Genomic DNA, 25,978 nt, shown 5'->3' with positions numbered 1-25,978 from the left:
TGAAAGGAGACAAAGCCACTCCGGTGCAGCGTTGCCCAGGGCTGGCTTGCTTAATCAGTACAAGTGGCCACCTCTTGGATTTTGACACCCTTTGTGACAAAAATCGCACAGTTCACACCCGCCCTGCACAGTTTTGTGTCTCCCGCCCGCTGCGCGCCTTCCCCGCGCCTCCACTCGGCTGAAGGCGGCACCTGCTCGAGGTCACAGCCCTGTCCCCGAAGCCCGGCAGCTTTCGCAAGGTGTTGGCATCACGGAGGTGTCAGCTGGCACCGGGTGTGATATGGAGACGCTCCGGCCACTGTTCCGCACTTGCCGATGTAGAAACCGGGCTCGGTTTCCAGCCAGGCGCTCTGCCAAGGAGTCAGGTGGGTCACGGACACAAAGCGCTTCCCCACAGCCTTGCAGCCAGACACCTCCTCGGCACAGCCGTGACGGTAACGCTGCTTCCACAGGGCTGCTTGCCGTCCCCAAAGGGCTGAGCGGCCCGGCAGGTGTTAGACCATGTCTCCTTCAGGCAGACCACGGCCTCTGAGCCTCATGTTTATCTTGGGGATGGGGATGGCATCAGAGAGCATCAGCTGCCCAAGCAGGTGTAGCTGTCAGTACCTGGAAGTGAACTGCACGGGGCAGCAGTTGCAGGAGTTCCCTGCGGCCATCCCGCTGGACACCAGGCAGCTGATTCTGGCGGCAAACAATGTCTCGTACCTGCCGGCAGTGGAATTGAGCTTCTTGGCTGATTTGATCTATCTGGACTGCAGGAAGAACCTCTTGGGGGATGACCTGGATTTCACTTTCATTGGTGTGGCCAAGCTTGTCTATCTGGACCTCAGCTTCAACAACCTCACACAGGTCACCTTCAGCACCTTCTCACACCTCCTCAGCCTGGTGGTGCTGAAGATCTCAGACAATCCCAACCTTGTGGCCATCGAGAAGGATGCTTTTGCCAACAACACCTGGCTGAGGCACCTGGATGTGAGCCGGACAGGCTTAACGTTCCTGGACACCAGCACTGTCCGGGACCTGCCCAACCTGAGGTTTCTGGGGCTTAGTGACAACCTGTGGCACTGCAACTGTTCCTTTTTGGACTTCATCACCTGGATGACAGAAAGCAACGTTAATTTTCCAGGTGAGGGCTGTGTGAGCAGGACCTCTCTCCTCCCTGCTCCTACAGATCTGTGTAGAATGGAGAGGGCCCTCTGTTTTCTTTCCCAAAACTTCAGCTCACGGGGCTGTGCCACTGCATGTCGACTGTGGGTCCTGTCTTCTGGTGTTGCACAAAACACGGATCGGAGCAGCTGGGTTACACGTGCTCCACCCACAGAGTCACGCTTGCTCACACGCTCAGGACAGTCAGGAAGGTGTAGCCTGCAGCTAGGGCGTTGCTGCTCCTTCTAAAACACCTAGCTCCAGCCTCAGGAGGTGTCCCTGTGCCTATGAGTCACAGCACCCCGTGGCTGCAGTGCCAAGGACAAGGAGCTCGATACGGCCCTGGGGAGATCTGCCCTGGGAAAGCTGCTGCTCTGAATTTCTTGCCTTGTCTCCATCTGCTCTGATCATTTGGTGCTGCTGCAGTACCGGTATCTCCGTAATGATCAGTTAACACGCCTCTCTCTGTGGAAATGCTCTCCTGCCTCTGTTCTGACCTGCTCAGGGCAGCCTCTCCAGCCCTGAGCTCTCCACCATTCGGCCCCTATCCCCTTCACCTCCGACACCTCCCACTAGCCTCTTCCTGCTCAACGTGCTTGGCAGGAAGACCTCATTCGTGCAACCTCTACAGCAGCAATTCCGCTCAATGCTGAAAACAAAGCCAGGTTGAAAGCCAGTCAGCTCCTCTTCTGCACTCATTTCTCACTGATGGGGTCTCCAGGAAAAGTGTGGGGTAGCGTGGAAGCCAGTGAGATTCTAGCTGCTGACTTCCGTGGGGCTGTGGTCACACGCCTCTCCTCGCCAGCCCGTTTCTGTACATGAAGAGTGAACACAATGCCCTTTGCCTTAGGAGCAGAGCAGCCATTATGCTGAGACAGATAAAAATTACAAATCCTTCAGCCTCCAGCTCTCACAGTGCTCCTCAGCCCTCAGCGCAGGTACATTTTACTGATCCTCTGTATCAGACTGTGACCAATGCTCAGAAGTCAGCAAAAGCCCTTTTGTTGTTCCCATGGGAGCTCTGGTTTGGGTCCTAGATGAAATTTGATTGACAGAGTGAAACAGAATGCAAGTTGTGCGCAGAAAAGTGTCTGTATCCTTATGGCTGGGAGGCTCCATATGTTCCCACTCTTCCTCCAGCACTCCAGAGCAAATTGGCTCTCTTTTATTTTAAGTTTTACAAAATAAGAAATGTATGCGCAATGCAGGTGAGCGCTGAGTCCCACGGGCTGCAGTAGCACAGCACGACTTGCCTCTGAATAAAAGCCATTTCTTGAAAACAGGGTCTCCAAGACTTCTTTCCTTACACATCATCTGGGGTCCCAAAACCAGCTGTTTCCCGTCATGTTGAGAGATTCTGCAACTGGGCTGTGGACACTGAGTGTTCACGAGGCAGGGTGATCACCAGTTCCCTTTCCCAGAAAAACACTGGTCCCAAGGGCAAAGCTTTGTTCTGCAGCTGCAGCACATGAACTTGATTTTCCAAACTGAAAAGGAACACAGCACATACTGAGGAAGAAAGCCTGGTTTTCAGTAATGCAGGACACACCAGTGAGAGAGCTGCGAAAGAGGAATTGTTTGAGAAAGTCTGTCCATCGAATAAGGGGCACAAAAGAGCCCCAAGGGAGAAAAGGGAAGGGGAAATGAAAGCTGGTGTTAGGACAGAACCGAATTAAGGATATCCCTCTGTCTTACTAAATGTACTAAGCTCCCTATAGATAGTTGTTTTTTTTTTTTTTCCTCATACAGGTTACAGGCAGTTATGGAACAGTGTAAAAGTTCTGTTCTTAGCAGTAAGATTGGATATAGCACACTGAACCCTGGAACAGGAGAATAAAGCTAATTGCAGGCAATTTGGGAGGGTAGGAGTAGGAAGTGCAGTGGCAGCAAAGACTGGAGGTAGGAGTATGGATCCCTGCACTGTGCTCTGGGAAAGGAGGGAGCCAAAGAAACCAGGGAGCCCGCAGAGGCTGCTCCGCTTCCTTGCTCTGTTGGGCTTTGCTGCATCCTGGCGAGACGCTGTGGGTGAGGCCGCAGGAGGCCGTGTGCCTCCCGGGACTGGTGTGAGAGCCCTGCAAAGCTTTCACGCTGCCAGTAAGGGAACACAGGCTCGACACCCTGTGTCACAAACACCCGCCTGCCTTTAGGCAGGGAAAGGCAGCTCCCTCTTCATCGGGACGAGGCGGCCGTAAACTGAGGGTGTTATAGGGGCTGACAGCTGACTGCAAAGAGGTCCTGGGAGAGAGCCCTGAAATCTGCCACGAGCAGATCCCCATCCTGGCCTTTAAAAAGCTGCTGCTGCTTTGCAGAACACCTTTGCTCCACTAGTTTGTGCTCAGCTGGATCTGTGCAGTCTAGGTGGTGACACGAAGCTGCCCAGGTCTAGATGGATTTGCATGATGGAGACATAAAAGCTCTCCGGTTATACTCAGGACAGTGAGAGACATCAGCACAAACAACCACTGCAGCTATACCACTCAGTAGTACAGATGATAATATAATGTAATACAAATCCCCTGTAGCTTGTTCCTCTCCACTACTCCCTTTCCCTCAAGCCCATCCATCTAGTGCATCAAGCAGTGCCCAGCCTGTGCCTGGCACAGTAACTGTGTCTGGCCCGGGGAGTTCCAAACCTGCAGGGAAGGAAAGGGCCGTGGCCAAGGGCACACCATGCTTCTGTAGACGCCAAAAGGTGATGGAGCTTTCACCACGCTCAGCCTTCACTAACTTAAGAGGGAAAAGCCAGCATCTGTTTTATCAACACAATATGACAGGGTGTAGTCGTTATTTCAGTGGAACTGAAACATTGATGAGTTCCCTCTTCCTCTCTCACAGAGCAGGTAAGGCTATGTCTAACTGCAAACCACCCTAGTTGTTCAATGTGCACAACCCTCATTATTCCAGCATCATTTAGGCTGTATCACTTCATAAGGTGTTTGAGACGAAAAAAAACCCAAAAGCAAGTGCTCTTATATTAAAATAAAAGCGCTCAACCAGCAGAGATGAAAAGTACAGGGACAGCAGTTTGCTGCAGTGGCATAATCTGACAGGCAATATTTTCCTGTGGAGGCAACACCACCGAAATCATTCTGGCAACCTGGCAGAAATCACTCTGACAGTTGTGGTTTAGCAGGGTTTGGCAAAGGTTTGCCTGTCTGATTCTACCTAAGCCACAGAGGGAGAGGGTGTGAAATCTGTAGACATTTTTCAGGAGTTTAGAAAACTCCTCCATCATTTTTCTAGCAGGACTTCTGTTTAATGCTTAAGACACAGGCAAGAGAGCTTTGATTTTGCTTTTCCCTCTGCAGATGCTGACAACATCACCTGCTACACCCCAGAAGGCCTGCGTGCCCTGAAAATGCCTGCAGTGGAGGCACAGCTTCACTTCAACTGCCTGACCCAGCTGTACAAACAAGACTACATCTTTTTGTGTCTCATTGGCTTCTGCATATTCTTTGCTGGCACCATGGCAGCCTGGCTGGCTGGCGTCTGTGCTGTCATCTATGAAGTCCACACTTCAAAGGGCAGGGAGGAAGAGGAGGAGGAGGAGGAAGACAGAGGCACTTAGGATTGGCCCTACAAATTCTTCTGAAGGCCCATTGTGGGAACTTCCTGCCTGATTTCCCACATGATGTCCCACTCTAGATGCTATTTGTTTGAAGTGAAATAAAACTGCAAGAGAAGAAAGTCTCTGTGCTCCAGTTTCACTCACTGTGCTACCTCCACTTGTCTTCTTCCACTGGGGCTCAGCACACTGGCAAACTACTCCTTTTTGAGGGGCATGAGAGTTGTCCACAGTGCCAGCCATTTACACTCCCACTTTACCATTAGACCACAGAAAAGCAGGGTCATAAGGACCAGCTTGAAGTGGTATGACCTGAAATGCAGGAAAGCCCCCAGCACCATGCTGTAGCCACGGAGTTCACCACAGCCTTTCTGGCCAGAAAGCCCAGCAGGGTTTAGTGGGACCAGCCCAGATATCTCCCTGGAGCCCCAGGGAATCCAAGAACTTTCTACTGTGGAAAGGCAGGTACACGAGCAAAGAGATTAAACTAGGACCTTAGGGGCGTGGGATCCCACCGAGTCCTGCTTTCTTCCCCATTACACTGGTGACTGCAAAAGACACCATTTGTCCCCCTGCGGCCAGACCCCCTGTACCTTCACTGGTTTATGAACATTTACTGGGAAGTCCAGCTCCAGTTTTGTATCACATATCCCTAAAACTGGCTATTTTTTCTTTAATGTAAAAAACACTGCTTACACACACTCCAAGTACTCTTGGAAATGGCTTGTGCTTTGATGCCAAAGTCCCAGGGTTGCATATACAGACCAGAATAAAGGGAGGTGTAAATAAGATCCTTCTTATCACTAATGCTGGTAATTGCCAAGAGACGTATCTGCTTGCATGACCAAGTACAGCAACTCCACGTGTGAAACACTGGCTTCTTCATCTGATACCAGCAGGATCTGGTGAAATAAAGTGGAAAATCAGGAGAAGATGTCAGCAAGCGTGGTATAAAATACCATACTGTCTTAGAGCCACTGAACCGTGAATCAAAGCTGAAATCTCCAGTCTCAGGTATAACCGGTATGCCAAAAATGGTCGAGAGTAGGCATGGCAGCACAGCCTGCCAAGGGGACGGGGACACATGCGGAGCTACCGGAGAGGACGCAGGCCCCCTTAGCGACCCCCGTGGCCTGCTGGAAGGCACTGGCACGGCAAAACCCCCTGCCGAGCCGCAGTAGCCCGCGCCCAGCCCACCCCCAAAACCCTGCCCAGGGCCGCCCCTCCGCACCGAGCGCCGCCCCGGGGCCCCGCCTGCGGCCAGAGCCCGCCCCGCTCCCGGCTCCGCTCCCGGCTCCGCTCCCCGCCCCGGTCCCGCAGCGTGCTGGGCTGCTCCGCGCCGTGCCTGAGGTGAGTGCGGGCCCGGGACCCCCAGCTCGCTCCTCCGGGGGCCGGGCCGGGGCCGGGCGGTGCTCGGAACGCAGCCTTAGGCTTAGTATCCTGACAGAGGGTGAGGGAAACACGGCAAGCGCTGGGGGCCTCCTCGGTGGCTGCCCCTGCGGCCCTCCGAGGGCCGGCTCCGGCGGAAGGGCGAGCGGGGCGCGGCGGGGCCCGGCCTGCGGCCCGGCCTGCGGCCCGGCCCGCGGGGCCTGCAGGGGCCGTGCCTCGGGGGCTCGCCTGGGGACAGGGGGGCAAAGGGTTTGAGGGAAAGCCTGAGCTTGTGCCTGGTAGTCCAGTCAGAATCCAAGCACGAGGAGGCTTAATCAGCTTTGTTGGCTCGGAGTGGCTGTAGTGTTAGGGCAGATTTGGTAAGAACCCTTCTTCTGGAGTGAAAGCACCCCCGGGGAGCTCTTTTGGTACTGCTCCTGGGCTGTGCTGTGTCATGCTCCAGAACCTCTTGGTCCTGTAGCTCTGGCCTGAAACACTGAAGGTGCAAATGCAGCCCTGTGCACCGCACCGGCACTTGTCAGCAAAGCCCGAGGTTGCTGAGGCATCAGGTGCCGGAATCCGGAAAGAGCCACAAGGCGTGCGATTGGAGAGGCCGAAAGTCCTGTTGACTTTAGAGTGCTGTGTTTGGCTCCAGATTACTAGAGCAAAGGTTTGAGGCACGGTTTTATACCGGTGGTGTAAGAGTGGCAGCTTTGTAATACACCTGGCTTAATGCTTTGCTGTGCACTTGGCTGCTAAGATAAAACCCAGGGTGATAATTTAGCACTGTAAAGATAAAATGCCTGGTCCTTGCTGGCAGGCGGGGTTCTCCACTGACCTTGTAATTTGAAGTGGGAAATGTGTCCGTCAGCCTGCGCTACCGGGTGGGAGTGTGCTGTATTTTCAGTGTCTCATCTGGCAGGTGCTAACCTCTATTACATGTGGGTGCAGCTGACATTTCTTAGTTACTTGAGGTTTTGAACGTTCTTACTGATAATTGTTTACCAGACTTTGTATGGACAAAGCTCCATCAATAATAATCCCTTTGCGAAAGAGAAATACAAGTGTCTGGTCCTTGAAGATCCCCTGTGAGGGATGCTGGCGCTGTTGCAATAGGAAGGCTGCTTGAACTGGTTCTGTGATGTGGCCCATTTTCCCCCGCACTGACAGATTGTGTTGGTGGGACAGGTCAGGAGCCACCAAAACCTGGCTGCATCATGGGGCTACCGGATGGAGATAGGCATCATCGGCTGGGGTTTGGTTTGGAGAGGGAATCGTCCCAGTGCTGGAGAGGGGTCCCTGCTGTCTTCTGCTCTGCTGCATCATGCAGCACCGTCTTGGGTCACACAGACAGACAACATCTGAGGTTTGGGATTGTGGGGAAGGGCCCTTGTGCTCACTTGCAGCTGGGGAGGGTGAACCCAGCAGCACAAGCTGACGGCAGGTCTGGCAGATGGGGAGCAGGAAAGAGGGAGAAGCACGCAACGCAGCCTGCTGTGGGGCAGTGTGGTGGAGGCGGCTGGATGCACCTTCTGCTCCCTGCTTCTGTCTCAGACCTGTGCGAGGAAGCGCAGAACCGTGAAATGCAAACCACACAGGCCCTGGTGTCTCCTGGCCAGCAGACTTGCTCATGCAGATGTTGGTAAATGCCAGCAGCGGCGTGTTGTTGGGGGCTGTTCCCTGACTTGTGGCTCTGAGAGGGTTCCTTGAAGCTGCGGGGGTGAGCATCATTCGTCTGGCCAGTGCCTCTTTACCAAAAAGGTTTGGTTATTACTGCTGTTGTGGTGGGGTTTATAATTATTTTATGTAAGGATGACCTTAGTGGTACAAACTAACCATTCATGTAGCCCAGCTCCTTTCAGCTCAGGGGATTTCTGAGCCAGTTTGTGTTTGTCTGTATTAGAACTCCCAACTTACTCCTTATTCCCAGAGCTTGCCCAGTTTCCCCTCGAGTTTATGAAAACCGCCTGCATTTGCAACATCCCTCGGCAGGGAGTTCCACAGGTCTGTTTCCCACTGCATAAAAAACCGCCTCTTTTGCTTTGTTTCAAGTCTGTTTCCTGACTTCATTTGTGGCCCCTAGTTCTGGGGTTGGAAGTGGCTGTGAACAATCAGTTTCCATCCACCTCCCTGCAGGCAGAGCACTGTGTCAGCGAGGTCGTGGGACCTAGCCAGCCGCAACGAGAGCTGTTGGGACCTACTGTTGGCCGTAGTCCTGCTCTGAGCCGGAGGCTGGACTAGAGTCCTCCAGACACCGCCTCCCACCAACACGGAAGTGATTTTAAGGCTTTCTTGACAGGAACTGAGCCAAGAGCCCTTGGTTTGTGGTGCTCAATACCCAGCAGGCACCAAGAGGTGAAAATTGCCCAACTCACCGCTTCTCTCTTCTTTCAGCCAGTCCCCGTGCTGGGAGGTCTTGGGTCCACGCTCAGCAGCTCTTACGCACACGCATATCTGTATGTAGCAAGCTGCCACTTCTCCAGTCACACCCTGGAACAGTAACGGGTTCTCTTTCTCTGACAGCACCAAGATGGCTGTTCTCTCAAAGGAGTATGGCTACGTCATCCTGACGGGGGCTGCCAGTTTCGTCTTGGTCACGCACCTTGCAGTGAAAGTGTCCAAGGCCCGCAAGAAGTACAATGTGGAGGTGAGTGCTCCAGCTAAGGAAAGGGGAGGGTCGGAGCTGGTCTGCGGGGGGTGTTGCAGACAAGCTAGGTGACACCTTGCTTATTTTTGGGTGACTTGCTGACATTTCCCGCCCCACCATACGGATGCAGAAGGGGTGGAGCTTTCTGGAATGGAGCAGACAGCACAACAGAGCTGGGGGTTTGGGACATCAGGCGCTTGTCTCAGACAGCTTTGAGCTTGGAAACACTGATGAGCCGCACAGCCATTTCCCTGCAAAGGAGGCCGATGCAGCAGGGGCAAAGGGATCGTAGTGCAACAAAAAATGACAGGAGGGTTTCTCAAACTCAGGGGGAGCATGTGAGCCTTATCACAAGAAGTCTGTCAAAGTGACCTTCCCTCAGCATTCATCCACGAGCCTCTGAGCTGGGCAGGGCTGTGGGCTGGGTGGGGGCAGCCTGTCCTGTCCGTGAGTCAGGGCCATGGCATGCAGAGACTGCTGTGCCACTTGGCTCCCAGCAGAAACTGTGCTCTTTCCCCAGTCACTCAGGGAAGTGATAAGCAGGGCTGGGAACAAGGACAGCGCTGGATGTGTGCTGCAGGGCCCAGGTGCCTGTTGGGGTGACCCCACTCCTGCTGCATGAAGTGAGGATTACAGCAAACGCACCCAGTGCATATGGCGGACAGAGCACTGGATTTCGGGCTGGGGCAAGCCTCTGCAGCCAAGCAGCAGCTCCGGCTGCCTGCTCGGCTCTGTGGTGGCGAGGAAGGCATTGTCCTCCCGGCCTGTCCCTGGGTGATCGGCTGCTGCCAGCTCCCCAGAGGAGACACAGCGGGAAGCCCTCAGTAAGGCTGCTTTGCTCTCCCCTCTGGCAAGCTGGGATTTAAACAGGAAGGTCACCCAGCGCCTGGCTATCTTCTGTTTGAAGCAGGGCCAGCTCCAGGGGATGCTCAGGTTGCTCAGGGAGTTCAGGAAGTGGCCCAGGGCAAGCAGCTATTTCAACAAAGCGATTGTGCGCCGTGGGGCAGGAGACAGGCTCGAACTTGCCAGTGCAAGTCAGTCTTGCAAGCACCCAGGCAGCGCTGGGCTCCCTGGGGAGAGGTGCTGCAGGGCACGCTCCTCGCTGCTGGAGAACAGGCTCTGAGCCCAGACTGCGCTTGCTCATATTTTGCTGCTGGTTTATTCTTTTTGGCAGTATCCAACCATGTACAGCACAGACGCTGAACACGGGCGTATATTCAACTGCATCCAGCGTGCACACCAGAACACGTGAGTAACACGCGTGCATGCAGACCCTGAAGATGCACAGGGCTGTGGAGCAGGGCCTGCAGCTAGAGACTCGCTGCTGCCAAGTGCTTAGGTTCAGGCCGAACGCTTGAGGAAGACACAGCCACATAATGCTGAGCAGTAAGGCCATGCTGGCTCCTTACCATGCTTTAAAACGTGAGATGGGGCAGCGAAGCAGCCTCCTTCAGTGCCTGGCTCTTTGCCTCCACGGGGGGATCTTGAGACACTAGAAATCTCATTTCCAGAAGAGCCTGTCTGGGGGCTGCTGATCTGTCGGGCTCCCAAGGTCTCCCTGGGGAGAGGTCTCAGTCCACGCAGCTACTGTGGACCAGGCTGCAACACCACATCAGAGGGGTGGTGGGAGGAACAATTCCTCCTGGGTTAGCTGGTGGCAAGTAGTATTTAGCAGTGGCTTAGGGCACAAAACAGAAAGAGCAGGCGGGTGGGTAGCCTTGGAGAGAGGCATAGACAGGGGGAAGTCACTAAAAGTCTGTGCATGCTCAGATTCCCTCTTTCACCCATCTGTGGCCACAGCATCGAGCACAGAGACTCATAACAGCCAGGCCCAACAGAGACCTCAGCAGGGGATGCTCGGAGCTTCTGCGTTTCTGGAGTTTCCTCCTTGTAAGCAACTTGAGCACAAACACAACCTCTCCTTGCTTTTATTTTCAGATTGGAAGTTTACCCTGCCTTCCTGTTCTTTTTAGCCGTCGGTGGAGTCTACCATCCGGTGAGTGATGCTACAGTGCAGGTTTGCGTGACCGAACTCTGCTCTCGCTCCCTGTCCTGGGGCAGGCCAAGCCAGCCCCTCCGGAGGCAGCGGGCTGCATTGCTAACCACATCACGCTTCACAGCTGTGCCCCTTCTGAAAATGTAGTTGTAGAAGGTCTTGTGCAGTGGAATCGTAAGTATTTAATGAACTCATTACTGCTGCTTCAGCTATTGGAGCCCTTTTCTTCCCCTAAGGGTGCCTTGTCAGACAAACCGAAGCATTCGCAGCCTCCAGTTGTCAGTGAGAAGGGTCCCTCCAACCCTGCCCGGCTCTTACAAGCCCTGCTGGGCTTACAGCAGTGCTACTCAGCAGCTGGGGACAGGAACCCTTCCCTCTGCTTCTAAGCACACTTTTATGAGGAGTTTGTCTAATAAGAATAGATGGGGAACATGGTGATCTTCCCACTCACTTCCACCACCAAAGGAGGTGCACAAAGGATCAAAAAAAAGCCTGGATTAATTTTCACTGAAAGATGTAGACAACTCATGAGGAGGCAGGCCTGTGGGAGAGGCCAAAACCAGTAGCTCTTTCTTGCCACCAATAAACAAATCAGGTCCTTCACGAATACTCCTTTTCAGAGAGGAAAGGAAGCAGCATGGGCAAATCTTGCTGCCAGGGTTGCAGCAAGCTCTAAATTAAGAGGCAAGGTGGAAGTTTGTAACCTGCAAAGAGAAAACCTGTACAAGTGCAGGAGGCAGTGGATTGGGGCAACAGCTGCCTCCAAAATCCTGACACAAGGTCTAGCTTGCTAATTGGACAGTGGTGAAATGAGAGTTGGCACCTGCTGCCTGTGTGGTTATGCTGAACACACCATTTCTTGCTTGGGAAGAGTTGTGCTGTAAAAGAGCAAGGATCTGCAGCACATCACATGCTCCCTCCCCCTAGGCATCATGAAAGCAACTCCTCCTATACAGAACTTGCCCTAGCACACCACATCAGTCACCTGCCTCCCCCACGCTGGCTGCCCGTGGTCCTAGCAAGGTCAGGACCCACGCTGTAGTTGGTGGTCGCTTCTTTGAAGCAGGGTTGCTAGAACAGCTAAGCATATGCAAGTGGCAAGTCTCCAAAACCTTTAATGCTTCTCCTTTCTCTCTAGCGGCTTGCCACAGGGCTTGGCATCACCTGGATCGTCGGGAGACTCCTTTATGCCTATGGGTACTACACAGGAGGTAGGTCTTTACCCTGCAGCCCACAGCAGGTGCTTGGGAACTGCAGTCTCCTACAGCAGCCCCGGGGCTCGCCCTTCCAGCTCACAAGGAGGCAGCATACAGCTTCCAATCAGGGTGTAGAGAAAAGGGTGCAGGTCCAGAGGCTGCTAACTCTGCAGTAAGCTTTTCCTACTGATAGGAAGAGCACTAGTAATGCTAGCGCAGACTGAGAGTAGGTACATGGCCTGAGCTGGTGCCTGCTGTTTTGCCTTGAGATTGATCTCTGGGTTCCTGCTCCCTCTTTAATTTTCAGGATGGGCTAGCCTTTCCGTGATGGGCTGCCAAACTGACAAAACTTGTCTTTTTTCCAGATCCAAAAAACCGAAGGAGAGGGGCCATTGGTTCAGCTGCACTCATTGGGCTGGTGGGCACAGGCGTGTATTCAGCTTGCCAGCACCTCGGCTGGATCTGCCAGGCACATTGCAGATCATGATGATGCAGAGCATCAGGAAGACCATCACGATGGCTGCCTGGGAAACTAAAGGGATTTTTGATTTTTTTCTTTTAGAACATTTAATTTCCTGATTTTTTTCTTTTCTCATCATTCAATAAAATGAAGTTGTCAATTGGGTATTTTCATTCTAAAGTTACAGAAGGTTTTCTTAAGTTCTGCAGAATGCTAGAACGACTCTGGTTGTGTAGGACTACAGCAATCTGCCCGTCAGGCAGAGATGTTCTAGCTTATATGATTTTAGTGACCAAAAAGCTATCTTGCAACCTGTTTAACCCATACAGCAGCGGCCCTATTTCTGGACCCCTCAATTCATGTCAGTCTGCGATAAGATGTTGCAAACAGAATTAACATTTATTTGATTGCTAAAAAAAGATGTAGACAAACATTTAAAGTTGTTGCTTCATCATGTTTATAGAGAACAGTAGGTCTAGAGGAAGGAAGTCAAACAGCTTTCACTTAAGAGCAGCAGCACTCTATCCTATGCTAGAGCTTGGTACCACTCCAGTTATGCTCCATACTCTGTGTGTGGAGATGGTTCTCAGGGCCATGCCTGTCCCAGGCAGCATCAGCTAGCCAAGCCTACATTATTTTGTCCCACTTTGGAAGTGAAGTACAGATAGAAAAAACAAAACTTGTGTTTACAGGGGGCTAGAGGGAATAAACAATCCTACCCTTAAGCTTTAATGTAGTCAGAGAATAGGCAGAGCCTATAGCTACAGGATATCAACATGTCCAGGAGCTTCTATGTGCACTGAATAGGGTCATATCTGTTGAGAAGCCAAAACCAAAGTTGACTGAGGGTGGAAGGCAATGGGGTTCAAGGTACACAGCAGGGGAAGCAGCCTGGGCCATGCCTCGGCCACTGACAAGACTCTGGTAACACCAACATAGCCAGACAAGCTGCTGCCGAAAGCCATATTGGTGCCTCCTACTCCGAGGCTCCCATCTTCCACCAAACAGGACAGAGCAGGCCCACAGGCTGAGCCTGGTGTGTACGTTCCCCCTTGCAGGAGCAGGGTGGCTAAATGCCGCTCCAGCACTGTTCCCTTCTAGGCACTTACAATTTTAGAGCACTTTATTGCTGTGTAAATGATCTGCATCTCTGGGCAAGAACTGGCTGATGCTCCCTTGAGCAAGGCCCCAACGCCCCTAAAACACAGACTCCACATCACCCATCTCCACACAGACCGTCTTCAGCTGCGTGTAGTGCTCAATGGCTGCCCGCCCATTCTCTCTGCCAAATCCTGCAGGGACAAGCCAGAAGTGAGAACACAGCTCCAGGCAGTGCCAGGTACCACTTACACTACCTGTTACTGGCACGTAGTCAGACCAGGGAAGGTCAAACAGAGCTCACCTGATGCCTTGTATCCTCCGAAAGGCAGCTCCACAGGGCTGATGTTGTAGTTGTTAATGAAGCACATGCCAGCTTTGAGAGCAGCCACTACCCTGTGAGCCTTCTGGATATCCCTGCAGGAAAAGGGCAATTCAGCTGGATCCCTTCCCATTCAATCCCTTCCTTCCCTGCCAGCTAACATCCCACTAGAGAAAGGCCAGCAGGTCACAGTGGTTCTTGGAGCCCGACCTGCCCTACTCTGTCTCTGCCTGCCCAAAGGATGTAGCACCTATTCCCAAGGACACTCAAAACTGCATCTGATTTGAGAGGGCAGGACAAGGACACCAGCAAAGCAGTCTACAGCAAGCCGCCAACAACTGTCTTTGCACGCTTTCAGCGGGGTGGCAGGCTGCATGTCTCCTGGAGCTGCAGGAAGGCGGGCAGCAGGCCAAGTGCAAGCTAGAAGGAGCCTGAAGGACAGCTGTGCCCACCTAACCCTTCAGCAAAAAATGGGAAGAGATGCAGAGTCATTTACAAAGTTCCCTTTTGGCAATCCCTTGCTCCAGCTTTTCTGGGAGAGGATATCCATGCCCACGTCAGCACCGCAAGAGGAGCATCAAGTTGCTGCAGTATTTCCCTTCTCCTCCCCTTCCTAGACCGCTTCCGCACCAGCCACGCTACCCAGTCATACCTGGTGAAGACACCACCTGCCAGGCCAAATTTGGTGTTGTTGGCTCTCTCCACAACCTCCTCCTCCGTGTCAAATGGCAGAATGGACATGACAGGCCCAAAGATCTCTTCCTTCACACACGTCATGTCATCCGTGCACTTCCCTGGAAGCAAGGCAGAGCACATGCGCTTCAGGAGGAAGAGCTAGCAGCACAGCCTGGGCGTTCAGCAACCCTTGCAGCCTTCAAGACAGCGCTCGGCACTGCACAGCCAGCCCAGCCTGGCTACCAGAGGCACAAGTCCCATCCTGCATCTCAAGGCAGCAAAGGCACTAACTGCACCTGCCCTGCCAGGCCTTCCAACAGCAGGTATTTCTCTGGATGCAGTTCTTGGGCGCCTCAGCTCTCCCTAGTACACACACGTGAGTGCCTGTCCACATTGTGGACATACACAGAGACAGGTTACGCTGAACACAGTTTTCTCTGGAAGAGAACGGTAACATCCACACAGAAGACCACAGCACCATGAATAGGAAGGATCATACCTAACACACAGGGTCGCATGTAGTAGCCATTCTTCAGCTTTGGGTCATCTGGCACATACAGGTCCCCACCACACAGCACCTCTGCCCCCTGAAAAAGCCAAGGAGAAGGTAGGCAGGCACGTCCAGGAGCACCCTGCCCAGCTGCCGCAGCTCTGGCTTGCTGATACTCTTTGCTGGGTTTACAGTCCTGTTGGATAAACTGAGCCTGTGCCCTCCCTGGTGTCTCTCCAGGTCAGGACTGCTGACAGAGCATCACTGATAGATCAAGGGTTGGCGGCGAGACCCATTCTAAAAGTCCAAACACCACTAGTTTGGGGTGCAAGTGCCACAGGAGCCACTAGAGGGTGGAGGGAAGCAACTACAACTAGGAACAGATCCTCAGCTACCATCACATAAACTTCCACATCTTCACATGGTGTGAATTCCCTCGTTAGTGAGTCAACCAGTCCCTTAGCACTCCACCTGGCAAGAAACACCTACCTCCATCAAATGCTCCACTTGAGAGATGGGGATTTCTCCTCTCCTTCCCCACATCTCCTTCCACATCCTGTTTCTGAATCCTCCTCTAGCCCTCCTGGCTTTCACTCACAGTTCCCCTTCTCCAGCCCATCCCCAAATCAGCTACACCGAGCCATTTACCTAGCACTAACATTTAAAACATCTTTACGCTTTACAATAAAACCTGGAGAAAAAAAAACCACCAACAAACAAGAAAGCCTGGGTAGGTCTTATTGCTTTTACAGAGATCGTTTCCAGCAACCTGTAAATTTGGCCTTTGACCCTTAGTAAGCTCTTTCTCCAATCAACAAAACTAGAACCCAAATGAGATAACAGCCAAGTGTGCAAGCTGTCACCACAATTTAGGACCAGCCCAAATGTTACAGATTATCCCAATTTACACACTATGCTGGGTATCTTACAAGCTCTAGAACTTGGCAACACCAGGATATGAAAACCATGTCAACTTCAATGCCAATTCAGAGACATGCATGGGGCCACTTTTAATCACAGAATCATAGAATGGTTTGGGGTCAAAGGGACCTTTAAAGGCCATCTAGTCCAATCCCCCTGCAGTGAGCAGGGACATCTTTAGCTGGATCAGGTTGCTCAGAGCCCACATCCAACCTGACCTTGAATATTTCCAGGGATGGGGCATCTACCACCTCTCTGGGCAGCCTGTGCCAGTGTTTCACCACCCTCAATGTAAAAAATTTCTTCCTTATATCCAGTCTAAATCTGCCTTCTTTCAGTTTAAAACCATTATTCCTTGTCCTACTGCAACAAGCCCTGCTAAAAAGTTTGTCCCCATCTTTCTTACAAGCCCCCTTTAAGTACTGAAAGGCTGCAAAAAGGTCTCCCCAGAGCCTTCTCTTCTCCAAGCTGAACAATCCCAACTCTCAGCAGAATGAGCTCTCTTTCTTCCTAGCAGAGGTGTTCCATCCTGCTGATCATTTTTGTGGCCCTCCTCTGGACTCGCTCCAACATGTCCAAGTCTTTCTTATGTTGGGACCGTAGAACTGAACACAGTATCCAGGCGGGGTCTCACCAGAGACAAGTAGAGAGGCAGAATCCCCTCCCTTGACCCGCTGGCCACGCTTCTCTTGATGCAGCCCAGGATACAGTCGGCTTTCTCAGCTGCAAGCGCACATTGCTGGCTCATGTCCAGCTTTTCATTCACCATCACCCCCAAGTCCTTCTCTGCAGGGCTGCTCTCAATCCCCTCATCCCTCAGCCTGTACTGATATCGGGGATTGCCCTGACCCAGATGCAGGACCTTGCACTTGGCCTTGTTGAACCTCATGAGGTTCGCACAGGCCCACCTCTCCAGCTTGTCCAGGTCCCTCTGGATGGCATCCCATCCCTCAGGCGTGTCAACTGCACCACTCAGCTCGGTGTCATTAGCAAACTTGCTGAGGGTGCACTCGATCCCACTATGTCACTGATGAAGATATTATACAGTACTGGTCCCAGTACAGACCCCTGAGGGACATCACTTGTTACTGATCTCCATCTGGACATCGAGCTGTTGACCACTACCCTCTGGATGAGACCATCCAACCAATTCCTTGTCTACCAAACAGCCAACCCATCAAATCCGCATCTCTCCAATTCAGAGAGAAGGATGTTTGTGGGGGACTGTGTCAAAAGCCTTACAGAAGTGCAGATAGATGACATCCGTAGCTCCTCCTTTGTCCACTGACAGTCACTCCATCACAGAAGGCCAGTAGGTTGGTCAGGCAGGATGTGTCCTGGTGAAGCCATGCTGGCTGTCTTGAATCACTTCCCTGCCCTCCACATGCCTTAGCACAGCTTCTAGGAGGACCTGTTCCGTGATCTTCCTAGGCACAGAGGTGAGGCTGACAGGTCTGCAGTTCCCAGGGTCCTCCTTTCTACCCTTTTTAAAAATGGGTGCAAATTTTCCCTTTTTGCAGTCGCCAGGGACTTCACCTGATTGATTGCCATGACTTTTCAAATATCATGGAGAGTGCCTTGGCAACTGCATCAGCCAATTCCCTCAGGACTCTGGGATGCACCTCGTCAGGTCCCATAGACTTATGTATCTAGTGGTCCACAACACCTACCAAGTAATTCAACCATAGCAAAAAAAAACCCAACAGCTTAACTGGGAGGATATGGGGCAAGAAAGCAGCTGCCCATCTGTTTGTCTAACAAGAAAAAGACACATTTCAGGGCAGTCACAAGGCAGCATCACAATCTCACCTGCTCCTTTGCCTGCTTGATAAAGCCCAGGACACGATCCAGGTGGGGCCGGTTGATGAGGGCTCCCATCCGTGTGTCTTCCAGAAGTGGGTCTCCAATTTTGATTTTCTGGGTGCGTTTCACCACCTCCTTTGTGAAGACATCCAGTATCTTCCTCTCCACAAACACCCGCGTGCCGTTGCAGCACACCTGGGATACAGGACAGGCTGCTCAGAGTAAGACACACAGCACTCCACAGTCCTGTCCTGCTTGGGTCCTGCTACAGAGGCTCTTAGAAAAGCTGCTCCACAGCCGCTGAAACAGCTACTATGTTCCTGTGTACAAAGACGACTAGGTCACCCTTCTGCTCATGACTGCACTGAGCAGTCCATGCTGGTCATAGTGGTACTGATGCCACCAGGTGGCAAAAACGCATCAAGCCACCAGCAGAAGGGAACCTGAGCTGACTTTTCAGTTCCCAGAGATGACCCCAGTAAGTCAATTTGCCAGCAGGATTACACAAAACCCGCTGCACGTGTGGAAAGCCCAAATTTGGGATGGACAGAGCCCCATAGGGCTGTGACTCAGCACAACAGACTGGAACCTGCTGCCCCCCCCAGAGGACATCAGCGCAGCTTCTTCTGACCCCTGTGCACCAGACTGGAGCCCAGGGCACAGGAGCAGCTGCTCTGAGCTGGGTACCAGGCATTAGAGGCTTGACTTCTGGGAAGGACAGGGCACCAGCTAAGGCACACTCTGCTGAGATGCCCTGCACCGGCTTCTTCAAGAGCATCCCTTCTCATCCCTTGTGATGCTGCACAGGGAAATGCGTGGCAAGGCAGGAGCTTCAGGGCATCCCTCACTACACAAGGCCACAGGCTGGCTCTACTGCCCAATCCCCAAACCACCCTGCCTCGCTGGGGAGGACCGGTCCTGCCCCACAGACACACACCTCGCCCTGCGTAAGGAAGTTGGCCATGAGGGCTCCATTCACGGCATTCTCCAGGGCACAGTCTGAAAAGATGATAAGGGGGGATTTGCCCCCCAGCTCCAGGGTGACTGGTTTGATCCCTTTAGCTGCCATCTCCATGATCTGAGGGAAACAAGGACAGAAAAGACAAGTGACCCACTGGCAAAGGGAACGCTGGTGGAGGGAGGGAAGAGACACCCAAAGGGAGAGTTCCCGTAAGGCCCTTCACCAAGAGCAGAGGCAGCACGAGAGGCAAGCTGGGTTTCCTAGGTGTGTTCAGTTCAGACTGAGGACAGTCTCAGAGGGTTTGGGTTTTGGTTTTTTTTGAAGATAAAACCAACACCTGAGGAGTCATTTCCAGGAAGCCTCACGCTCAGCGTAAGCTGAGGACAGCTGTAACTGCATCTGTGGCACTGCACCCGATAGGATTATGAGTGTCTTTACAAAAATATAGTACCATTTCCCCAGGCTGGTACAAGATACCACAGACCTAAATAGTGAATAGATAAGGAGGAGAAAGTTTTTGCAAGTACATGGCACTGTTTATCCAGAGGAGCCACGTGTTTAGTAAGTAACAAGACTAAGACAAGGAGGTCTTGACAGATACACGACACTATTCAGCAGGCCTTGTAAAACAGCAGGTGCCACATATCTCAGCAATGAGAGAATTTCAACAGCAACCAAGAACAAGACTACAAAGCTCTGTTAGATACAATAAATCATTCAAAAATTTTTCCTCGAAAATTTCAAGGGAAGTCTGAACTTCTCAACTTTAGGAAACAGTGCGCAGGCTTAATAGACTTATTAATATTAACTTCTCCACCCAGGAGATGCATAATGATATGATAATGAAACATACGATGCATGATGCAGAGGCGGGTACATGTTAAGGGGTAAAAATGTAGTGTATGTAGTAGGTGGATCAGGAAGTCTGTACCTTCCTAGTACCTTAGCCAATGGGGAACAGGAGAGGGTCCTATGCAGCTGGGAAATTAGGATAAATAGGGGGCTGCAACCCCAGCAACTTTGAGAGACCCCACAGGATATGCCCAGTGGACTCTCTCTTTATTTGAATAAAGTTTATTATACAGGACTCCTCTGTCTCCATTGTGAACACTGACCATTGGTGCCAGAATTTTCCGCACACACCCCACAGGTACACACATGTAGGGAGCATTCAATTTGTGTTTCAAATGAGAATTTGTTTCTAAAAGTCTTCTCAGGGACTTTCAGTTTTTTGAAGAATAAACTAAAAGTAAGAAACTCACAGAAGCTAACCTCTTGCTTAAAAACAGTAGGTTGTATGCAGCTAAACTGAACTATTACTGCCAGAAACGCTCACACGTTTTCCCAGTGCTGCTGTTTCACATACCCTCCTCTCCCCACACAGATACTCACTTTAGCAGCTCAGAGACTTCACTGCAACCAGGGGCTAAACAAACAAAGACAACCAATGGGCTCCTCTGAAAGGCCCAAGGGCCTAAGCCCATGCCCAGTAGACTAACTGGAGCCCCAGTGTAACCCTGTACGTGCAAGCTCCTTGCTCAGACCCAAAAATGCCCACTTGTAAGCCATCTTTACAAGCCTCGTGCACAAAAGCTCCAGGAGGTGTCAATGCCTGCAGCACACCAGGAAGGCTGGCACTACAGACCCCTTGTGCCCCCACCTTGCTGCCAGTTGGCACGCTGCCAGTGAAAGAGATTTTGGCCACATCTGGGTGATGACAGAGGAACTGGCCGGTGGCCGCTCCACCCTGCACCACGTTGAAGAGCCCCTTGGGCACACCGGCCTCTGTGAAGATCTCTGCCAACTTCAGGACTGAAACAGGGGTGAAGGGAGAAGGCTTGTAGACCATCGCATTGCCTAGGGGAATCCAGACAGAGGCAAGGTGGGGTTAATAGCCAAACTACTTTAAGGAAAGAACAACAACAACAAAAACACCAAACAACCAAGTAAAAAACCCTCACCCCACACAATGAGTTTGTCTTGACAGATCCCAGAAGATCCCCTCAAGAGAGGAGGAAACTGTTTCAGCTAAAAACTGCAACCAGCAAAAGGGAGGAACTGCACCTTCCTGCTGGGAAGGGCTCGGGGAGATGGGGCTGCTGGTCCTGCACTGCAGACATTTCCAGAGACCTTCCTCATCTGGTACAAAGCCAAGCAATCAGCCTTTTTCCTAATGCACTCCCACCCTCTTGGCAACTGCTGTGTTCCCGCTTCTATTTCCTTTCTCCTCATGCCAGAGTAACAGCCTGAAGGTTCTGATAATCCTTCAACACCTCCTTCAAGGTAATCCTAGACTTTATCCTCCAAATCACTCTCCCTCACAGGATTATTTGGCTTCAAAGAGAAGCTTGCATGGGCAGAGTCTCCATTACCGCAAGCCAAGGCCGGGGCACACTTCCAGCAGGCAGTCTGGAAAGGGTAATTCCAGGCTCCAATCCCAACACACACCCCGAGAGGCTCTCTCCGGGTGTACCCAAAGGATCCCCCGGGAAGCTGGATGTGTTCACCTGCAAAGAAAAACAGCCAGAAGGTAGAGGAGAGCAAAGCCCCTTCCTGTCTTACCAGAACCTCAGGGGCCAGATCTTGCTTTGATTGGGTACAAGAGACACACAGCTCTTACCGCAGCAAGCTCACAGAAGGTACCTAAGTGCCCACAGAGCATGGCAGCATTAGGTAGAGATCTCTGAAAATCCTTCCAAGATCTTCAGAAAAAGGAGTAGTCCATCTCTTAGAGAAATCAGCACCAAAGATAGTCTTGTGCCATGAAAGTTACCAGGATGCAAGTGGCAGGACAGAGAGTAAAGAGCAAACTCCAGTAACGTTCTCACCAGCTAAAGATCCTGCCAGTCCAGCGTAATACTCCAGGCACTGCCAGGATATGTCGATGTCCACTCTGGCTTCAAAGATGGATTTCCCATTATTGATGGTTTCCAAGGTGGCAATTTCTTCTCTCTGCTCCTGTGAGAGGTGCAGGACAATGACAACGCGTTAGAGAAGCCTGTAGTACAACTCCACAAGGAGACAGCTTCTTCTCAAGCATGCAAGTCCCAAGCCAGGTTCTGCCATAAGAAATTGTCATCTCTAAAAGGCAGAGTCCCAACTGCTATTTATTAGTTTCCTAGGGGTGACAGATCACAGGGGAATGTCAAACAGCCACAGGTTGCTGGGGTTCACAGACAGTCCAGTCTTGCTTAACATCCCTGTTTATTGAGCAAACCTGAACTTAGAAGCCGGCTGGCAAACAATGATTAGAATTCACAGAACTAAACGGGGAGTAACAGCAAACAGCAAGTTCAAAATGGAACCAGATGACTTAATGAAGGACGGACAAAGCAACGCAGCTGGGAAGCGCTGCTTAACAGACCATCTCCCAGGCAGAAATATTACCCTGCTGCAGAAGTCTGGCAAAAGCAGAAGCTTAGAAGAAAGAAAACAGCTTTCTCATCACATACACACATTGGAGAGAGAAGGTCTGGTTTCTTACAGATCTGTGCCTCCATGGGGATTAACTTCGATGTCCAAGAACACCTTATCTCATAAAGCAGTTTGTCATAAAGCTAGCTTATTTGTATCCTCTCTCTCCCATGTGTATTATCTGGTGTCTAAGATAAAACCCAGCATTCTTACATTTTTTTATTGCTAAAACAAGACACATTCCAGTCATGTGACAAGTGTCTGACAAGCTGAAAATTCAACGTGACAGTTAATGCAATTTCAGCTCTGAAATCACGTCCAGTGAAGCCTAATCTTTGGAGTTGTGAAAAGAACTACGAGCCCTGAAAGATCTCAACAGGATGGCTTCAGTTTTAAGTCTTCTAACAGAATTAAGCAGGGAAGATACATATTGGCCTTAAACAGTGATAAGATCCAAGTCCTGCCCAAGGCAAACTGCTGTCTCCTCTGGTCAAAGGTGGGATTTATGCAATTTCAGCTTTGAAATCACAGCACAGTGAAGTTTAATCTTTGGAGTTGTGAAAACAATTACAAGCCCTGAAAGATCTCAACGGGATGGCTTCAGTTTTACGTCTCCTAGCAGAATTAGGCAAAGAAGGTACATACTGGCCTTGAACAGTGATAAGACTGAAGCCCTGCCCAAGGCAACCTACTGTCTCCTCTGGTCAAAGGTGGGTTTTAACTCCTGCGTTCCTCCTGAGGCTCTGGAAGTCCTGCTGGAATTCCCCAACAGCCACATTAACCCACAAGAAAGCTCAGAGACAGAACCACCCTGCTCCAAAAGAGGAGGTGAGCTCCCACAACATACCCGAATAATTCTGGCAGCCTCTAGCAGCACCCTGCTCCGCTCCATGCCAGACTTTTGACTCCATATTTTAAAGGCAGCCTTCGCACTCTGCACAGCCAGATCAACCTCCTTCTCCCCGGAGCAGATCAGCTTGCATATCACACGACCTGGGCACATTTCAAACAGGAAATAAGTAAGAGGGGAATCTAAGAAAAGGGGCACAGACTATGGTTTATCTTGCATCAAACCCTGAAGACTACAGTCCAGAACTTCATGCTATGGATTCCCACTGATTTGTAACTGGCTATAGAAGGGGTGCTGTAATTCAGCTGGTCTGAAGTAAAAGATCTGCCATTCTCCACAGTTATGTTCCAGTTACTAATTAGCTCCAGCCATTACAAAATTCCTCCATTTCCCACTGGAGTTGGTTATCCTTCTACCACCAGCTTCAGGACTCTGTTACACATTCCACAGCCTAGTTAAACACTCTCTTTCTTGAAGCGACTCTGCTGAAACCGAGGTACCCCCAATTTAGAAAGGTTTAAATTGTGTCCTTTGCCAAGATGAGGCACCACTCGATTTTTTTTTTTTTGAGAGCCAGAACTGATTTATGCTAGAAAGTCTGATGACGGACCTGCGCTGCAGGAGGCAAAACGCAGCCACCAAAGCAGCACAGCACCCGACCCTCGCAGGCAAGTCACACCGAGGCGACTCCCGGGCACCGGCCCCGCGCCCCAACGCAGGCCGAACGCCCCCCTCACACCCCGAGCAGGCAGCGGGGCGGTACCTGTGGCCGGCTCATACACCTCCTCGGCCTGGTTGCCGTCGGCGGGCTGAACGCGGGCTCCCGCCCGGTAGTTAAGGGGTTGGTGGAAGCTGACGGTGCCGGTAACGCTGCTCATGGCGAGGCTAGGACGGAAAGCGCAGAGGCGGGGAAGGAGGGTCGGCAACCGGGACTGCGCCAGCATCGGCTGGGCCGGGGAAAGCCCAGGGTAGAGGAGCCTCCGAGCCCCGCGAACGACGCGGCCACCCCCGGGACACCGGCGCCGCCTCCCTCAGGGCCGCGGGCCCCGCCCCACCCCGGCGGGCACGCGTGCGCGTGCCCGCCGGGGTGGGGCGGAGCCCGCGGCCCTGCCCGCCGCTGTAGCTCCCCCTGGCGGCTTGGCGGTAGTATCCCATCGCACCCAGGGGGCACGCTGACGGTTTTAAAGGCTTTTTGGTACATTTTAAGACTCGCGGAAAACGAAAAGGCAGGGGGAAAAAAAGCAAACGCTCACGGACATAGCTCACGGCCATCTAACGGCGGAGGTGCTGAGAAGCTCCTCTAATAGCTGCGGCCAGGGACGGGACACGAGGTTGCGTGGCCACTTGTGTAAAGGACAAGAAAAAGAGCAAACGAATAGGTCTGCGTTCATTTTGCAGAACATCCAGCTGGCAGTAGTTAAACCTCCACAGTTTCGATTTATCTTGAGATGTACGTGCAGCTTTTTTTTTTTTAAAAAAAAAAAAGAAAAAGTTATCCACCAAAAAAAAACCCCAAGAACATCACTTTTTTGCTCCAAACTGGAGTCTTCATGTGGTCAGAGTTGCTTTTCATTCCATTTGTAGACTCTTTGAATTCAGACCTCTCAGTGGCTGAGGTAAGGAAAGCTGTTCTCAGTTCATTATAACAATTAACAACGCCCAAGGAACTGCTGTATCAGACAAAGGACAGCAGAAAGCAACCAGAATACAGCCACAAGTCAGCAATTCCCAGATAATCTGTGGATGTGCAAATGCTGCCCTCCCCAGGCGACAATGTGGTGTGACGCAATGTGTCCAGATTTGCTGAGGGTGGAGCTTCTGACAGCAGCAGGGGAGGTTTCTGCACCAAGCTGTTAAGGTGCACTTTGTCGTTAGGCTTGATCTGCCGTGGCTGTCTTACTTGGATCCTGTCAGACTCAACACCCACATGCTGCAGAATAAACTACTTCAACAAGGCTGATCCATGCAGGTAACGGGCTGGGGTGTTTCTGGCTTTGCTGTGGGATCAGGCCCTTGAATTAAGAGATGCTACACCAGGGAAATGGGAATTATACAACCGGGACTGCTCCCGTGGAAGGCTGTAGCTACACCGGACACAATGGTAAGTAAAGAGATGCTGTTTTAGAGCCAGGCAGCATCAGCATACAGCAGATGCTCTCCTTTACCTGCCAAATACTCATTTTTGAGAAGCAGAGCATTGAATAGAGGTTCTACATTCACAATTTCTCTTTAAATAACCCTATAGAAAAGCCCCACACGTATTAGTGATAATCAGTCCAATACTCAGTATTTAATACAGTGTTGCATGTGCTCCACCCTGCCATAAGGTGTTTCAGATTTATCCTCTTGTCATGCATCTAGTCAAAAACTCCCACTAAAAGGCACCACATGATAAACCTCTGGTCACAGAAGAAAGAAATAACCCCTTAGGTGTACTGCCTGCTTCAGGAAAACTGTCAGTCTAACTTGAGAGTGGCAGCAAGATTTATTCACCCCTTTTAAACAAGGTGAGCAGGTACCAGCCAACAAGACCGATCCAGATAATTATTTGGTGAAGCAGAAGACAGTGCAGAGAGCTTCCTGGCCTAAGATGGAAGCCTTCCAAGAGACATACTGATTGATCATCAGTCTGTTCAGCAGTAAACTAAGCAGCATTTTCGTTCATGCTCCTGTCATAACTACTCAGGCAATGCAGGGTTCAGTAGCAGTGGATGGTACTGACATAATTTATCAGTTTGCTCAAGTCTGAGGGCCAGGTTTGTTTCTGCAATTGAGCAGATTCTGCCTAAGCAAGCAACTTTTACAGAAGCTGTATAATGCCACAAAACTCTCTGCAGGGCTGTATTCTGCCAGGAAGACACAGGCTGACAGTACATCCAGAAACACGTGCAACCTCCGAGGGCAGCCTGGCACAGGGGCAGGTTCCAGTGCCTACAGTCACCTGAGCCAGCAGAAAACCTCACCCTCCACGCTGGAAGTTTTGCAAAGGGAGACCAGGCACACCTACTTGCCCAGCTGCCTACCACAGGGCTATAGCCAGTATGGCCAAGACATGAGCAGCACTTC

The 25,978-nt window shown here is 51.6% G+C and overlaps 3 protein-coding genes across 3 annotated transcripts; 2 read left to right on the top strand and 1 right to left on the bottom strand.

The window, feature by feature from the left end:
• Positions 1 to 501: 501 nt before the first annotated feature.
• LRRC52 (leucine rich repeat containing 52) lies at positions 502 to 4,714 on the top strand. Its single transcript, XM_009946060.1, has 2 exons — positions 502 to 1,126; positions 4,455 to 4,714. The coding sequence occupies exons 1-2, from the start codon at positions 502 to 504 to the stop codon at positions 4,712 to 4,714; spliced, it is 885 nt and encodes a 294-aa protein (XP_009944362.1).
• A 1,317-nt stretch (positions 4,715 to 6,031) lies between these two features.
• Positions 6,032 to 12,446, top strand: MGST3 (microsomal glutathione S-transferase 3). Its single transcript, XM_086463176.1, has 6 exons — positions 6,032 to 6,061; positions 8,603 to 8,726; positions 9,901 to 9,974; positions 10,665 to 10,722; positions 11,861 to 11,933; positions 12,284 to 12,446. The coding sequence occupies exons 2-6, from the start codon at positions 8,610 to 8,612 to the stop codon at positions 12,403 to 12,405; spliced, it is 444 nt and encodes a 147-aa protein (XP_086319302.1). The 5' UTR covers positions 6,032 to 6,061; positions 8,603 to 8,609; the 3' UTR covers positions 12,406 to 12,446.
• Positions 12,447 to 13,483: 1,037 nt separating this feature from the next.
• On the bottom strand, positions 13,484 to 23,856 carry ALDH9A1 (aldehyde dehydrogenase 9 family member A1). Its single transcript, XM_086462440.1, has 11 exons — positions 23,676 to 23,856; positions 22,910 to 23,055; positions 21,477 to 21,606; positions 21,021 to 21,155; positions 20,309 to 20,505; positions 18,625 to 18,765; positions 17,694 to 17,882; positions 14,973 to 15,060; positions 14,451 to 14,592; positions 13,781 to 13,893; positions 13,484 to 13,670 (listed from the first exon to the last, which is right to left on the bottom strand). Exons 1-11 carry the CDS (start codon positions 23,854 to 23,856, stop codon positions 13,576 to 13,578), a joined length of 1,557 nt encoding a protein of 518 aa, XP_086318566.1. The 3' UTR covers positions 13,484 to 13,575.
• Between the last annotated feature and the right edge of the window lie 2,122 nt (positions 23,857 to 25,978).

Source organism: Leptosomus discolor, chromosome 3 (assembly GCF_034619465.1).
Source record: "Leptosomus discolor isolate bLepDis1 chromosome 3, bLepDis1.hap2, whole genome shotgun sequence".
NCBI classification, from domain to species: Eukaryota; Metazoa; Chordata; class Aves; order Leptosomiformes; family Leptosomidae; genus Leptosomus; species Leptosomus discolor.
This window is presented reverse-complemented; position numbering and strand designations above follow the sequence as displayed.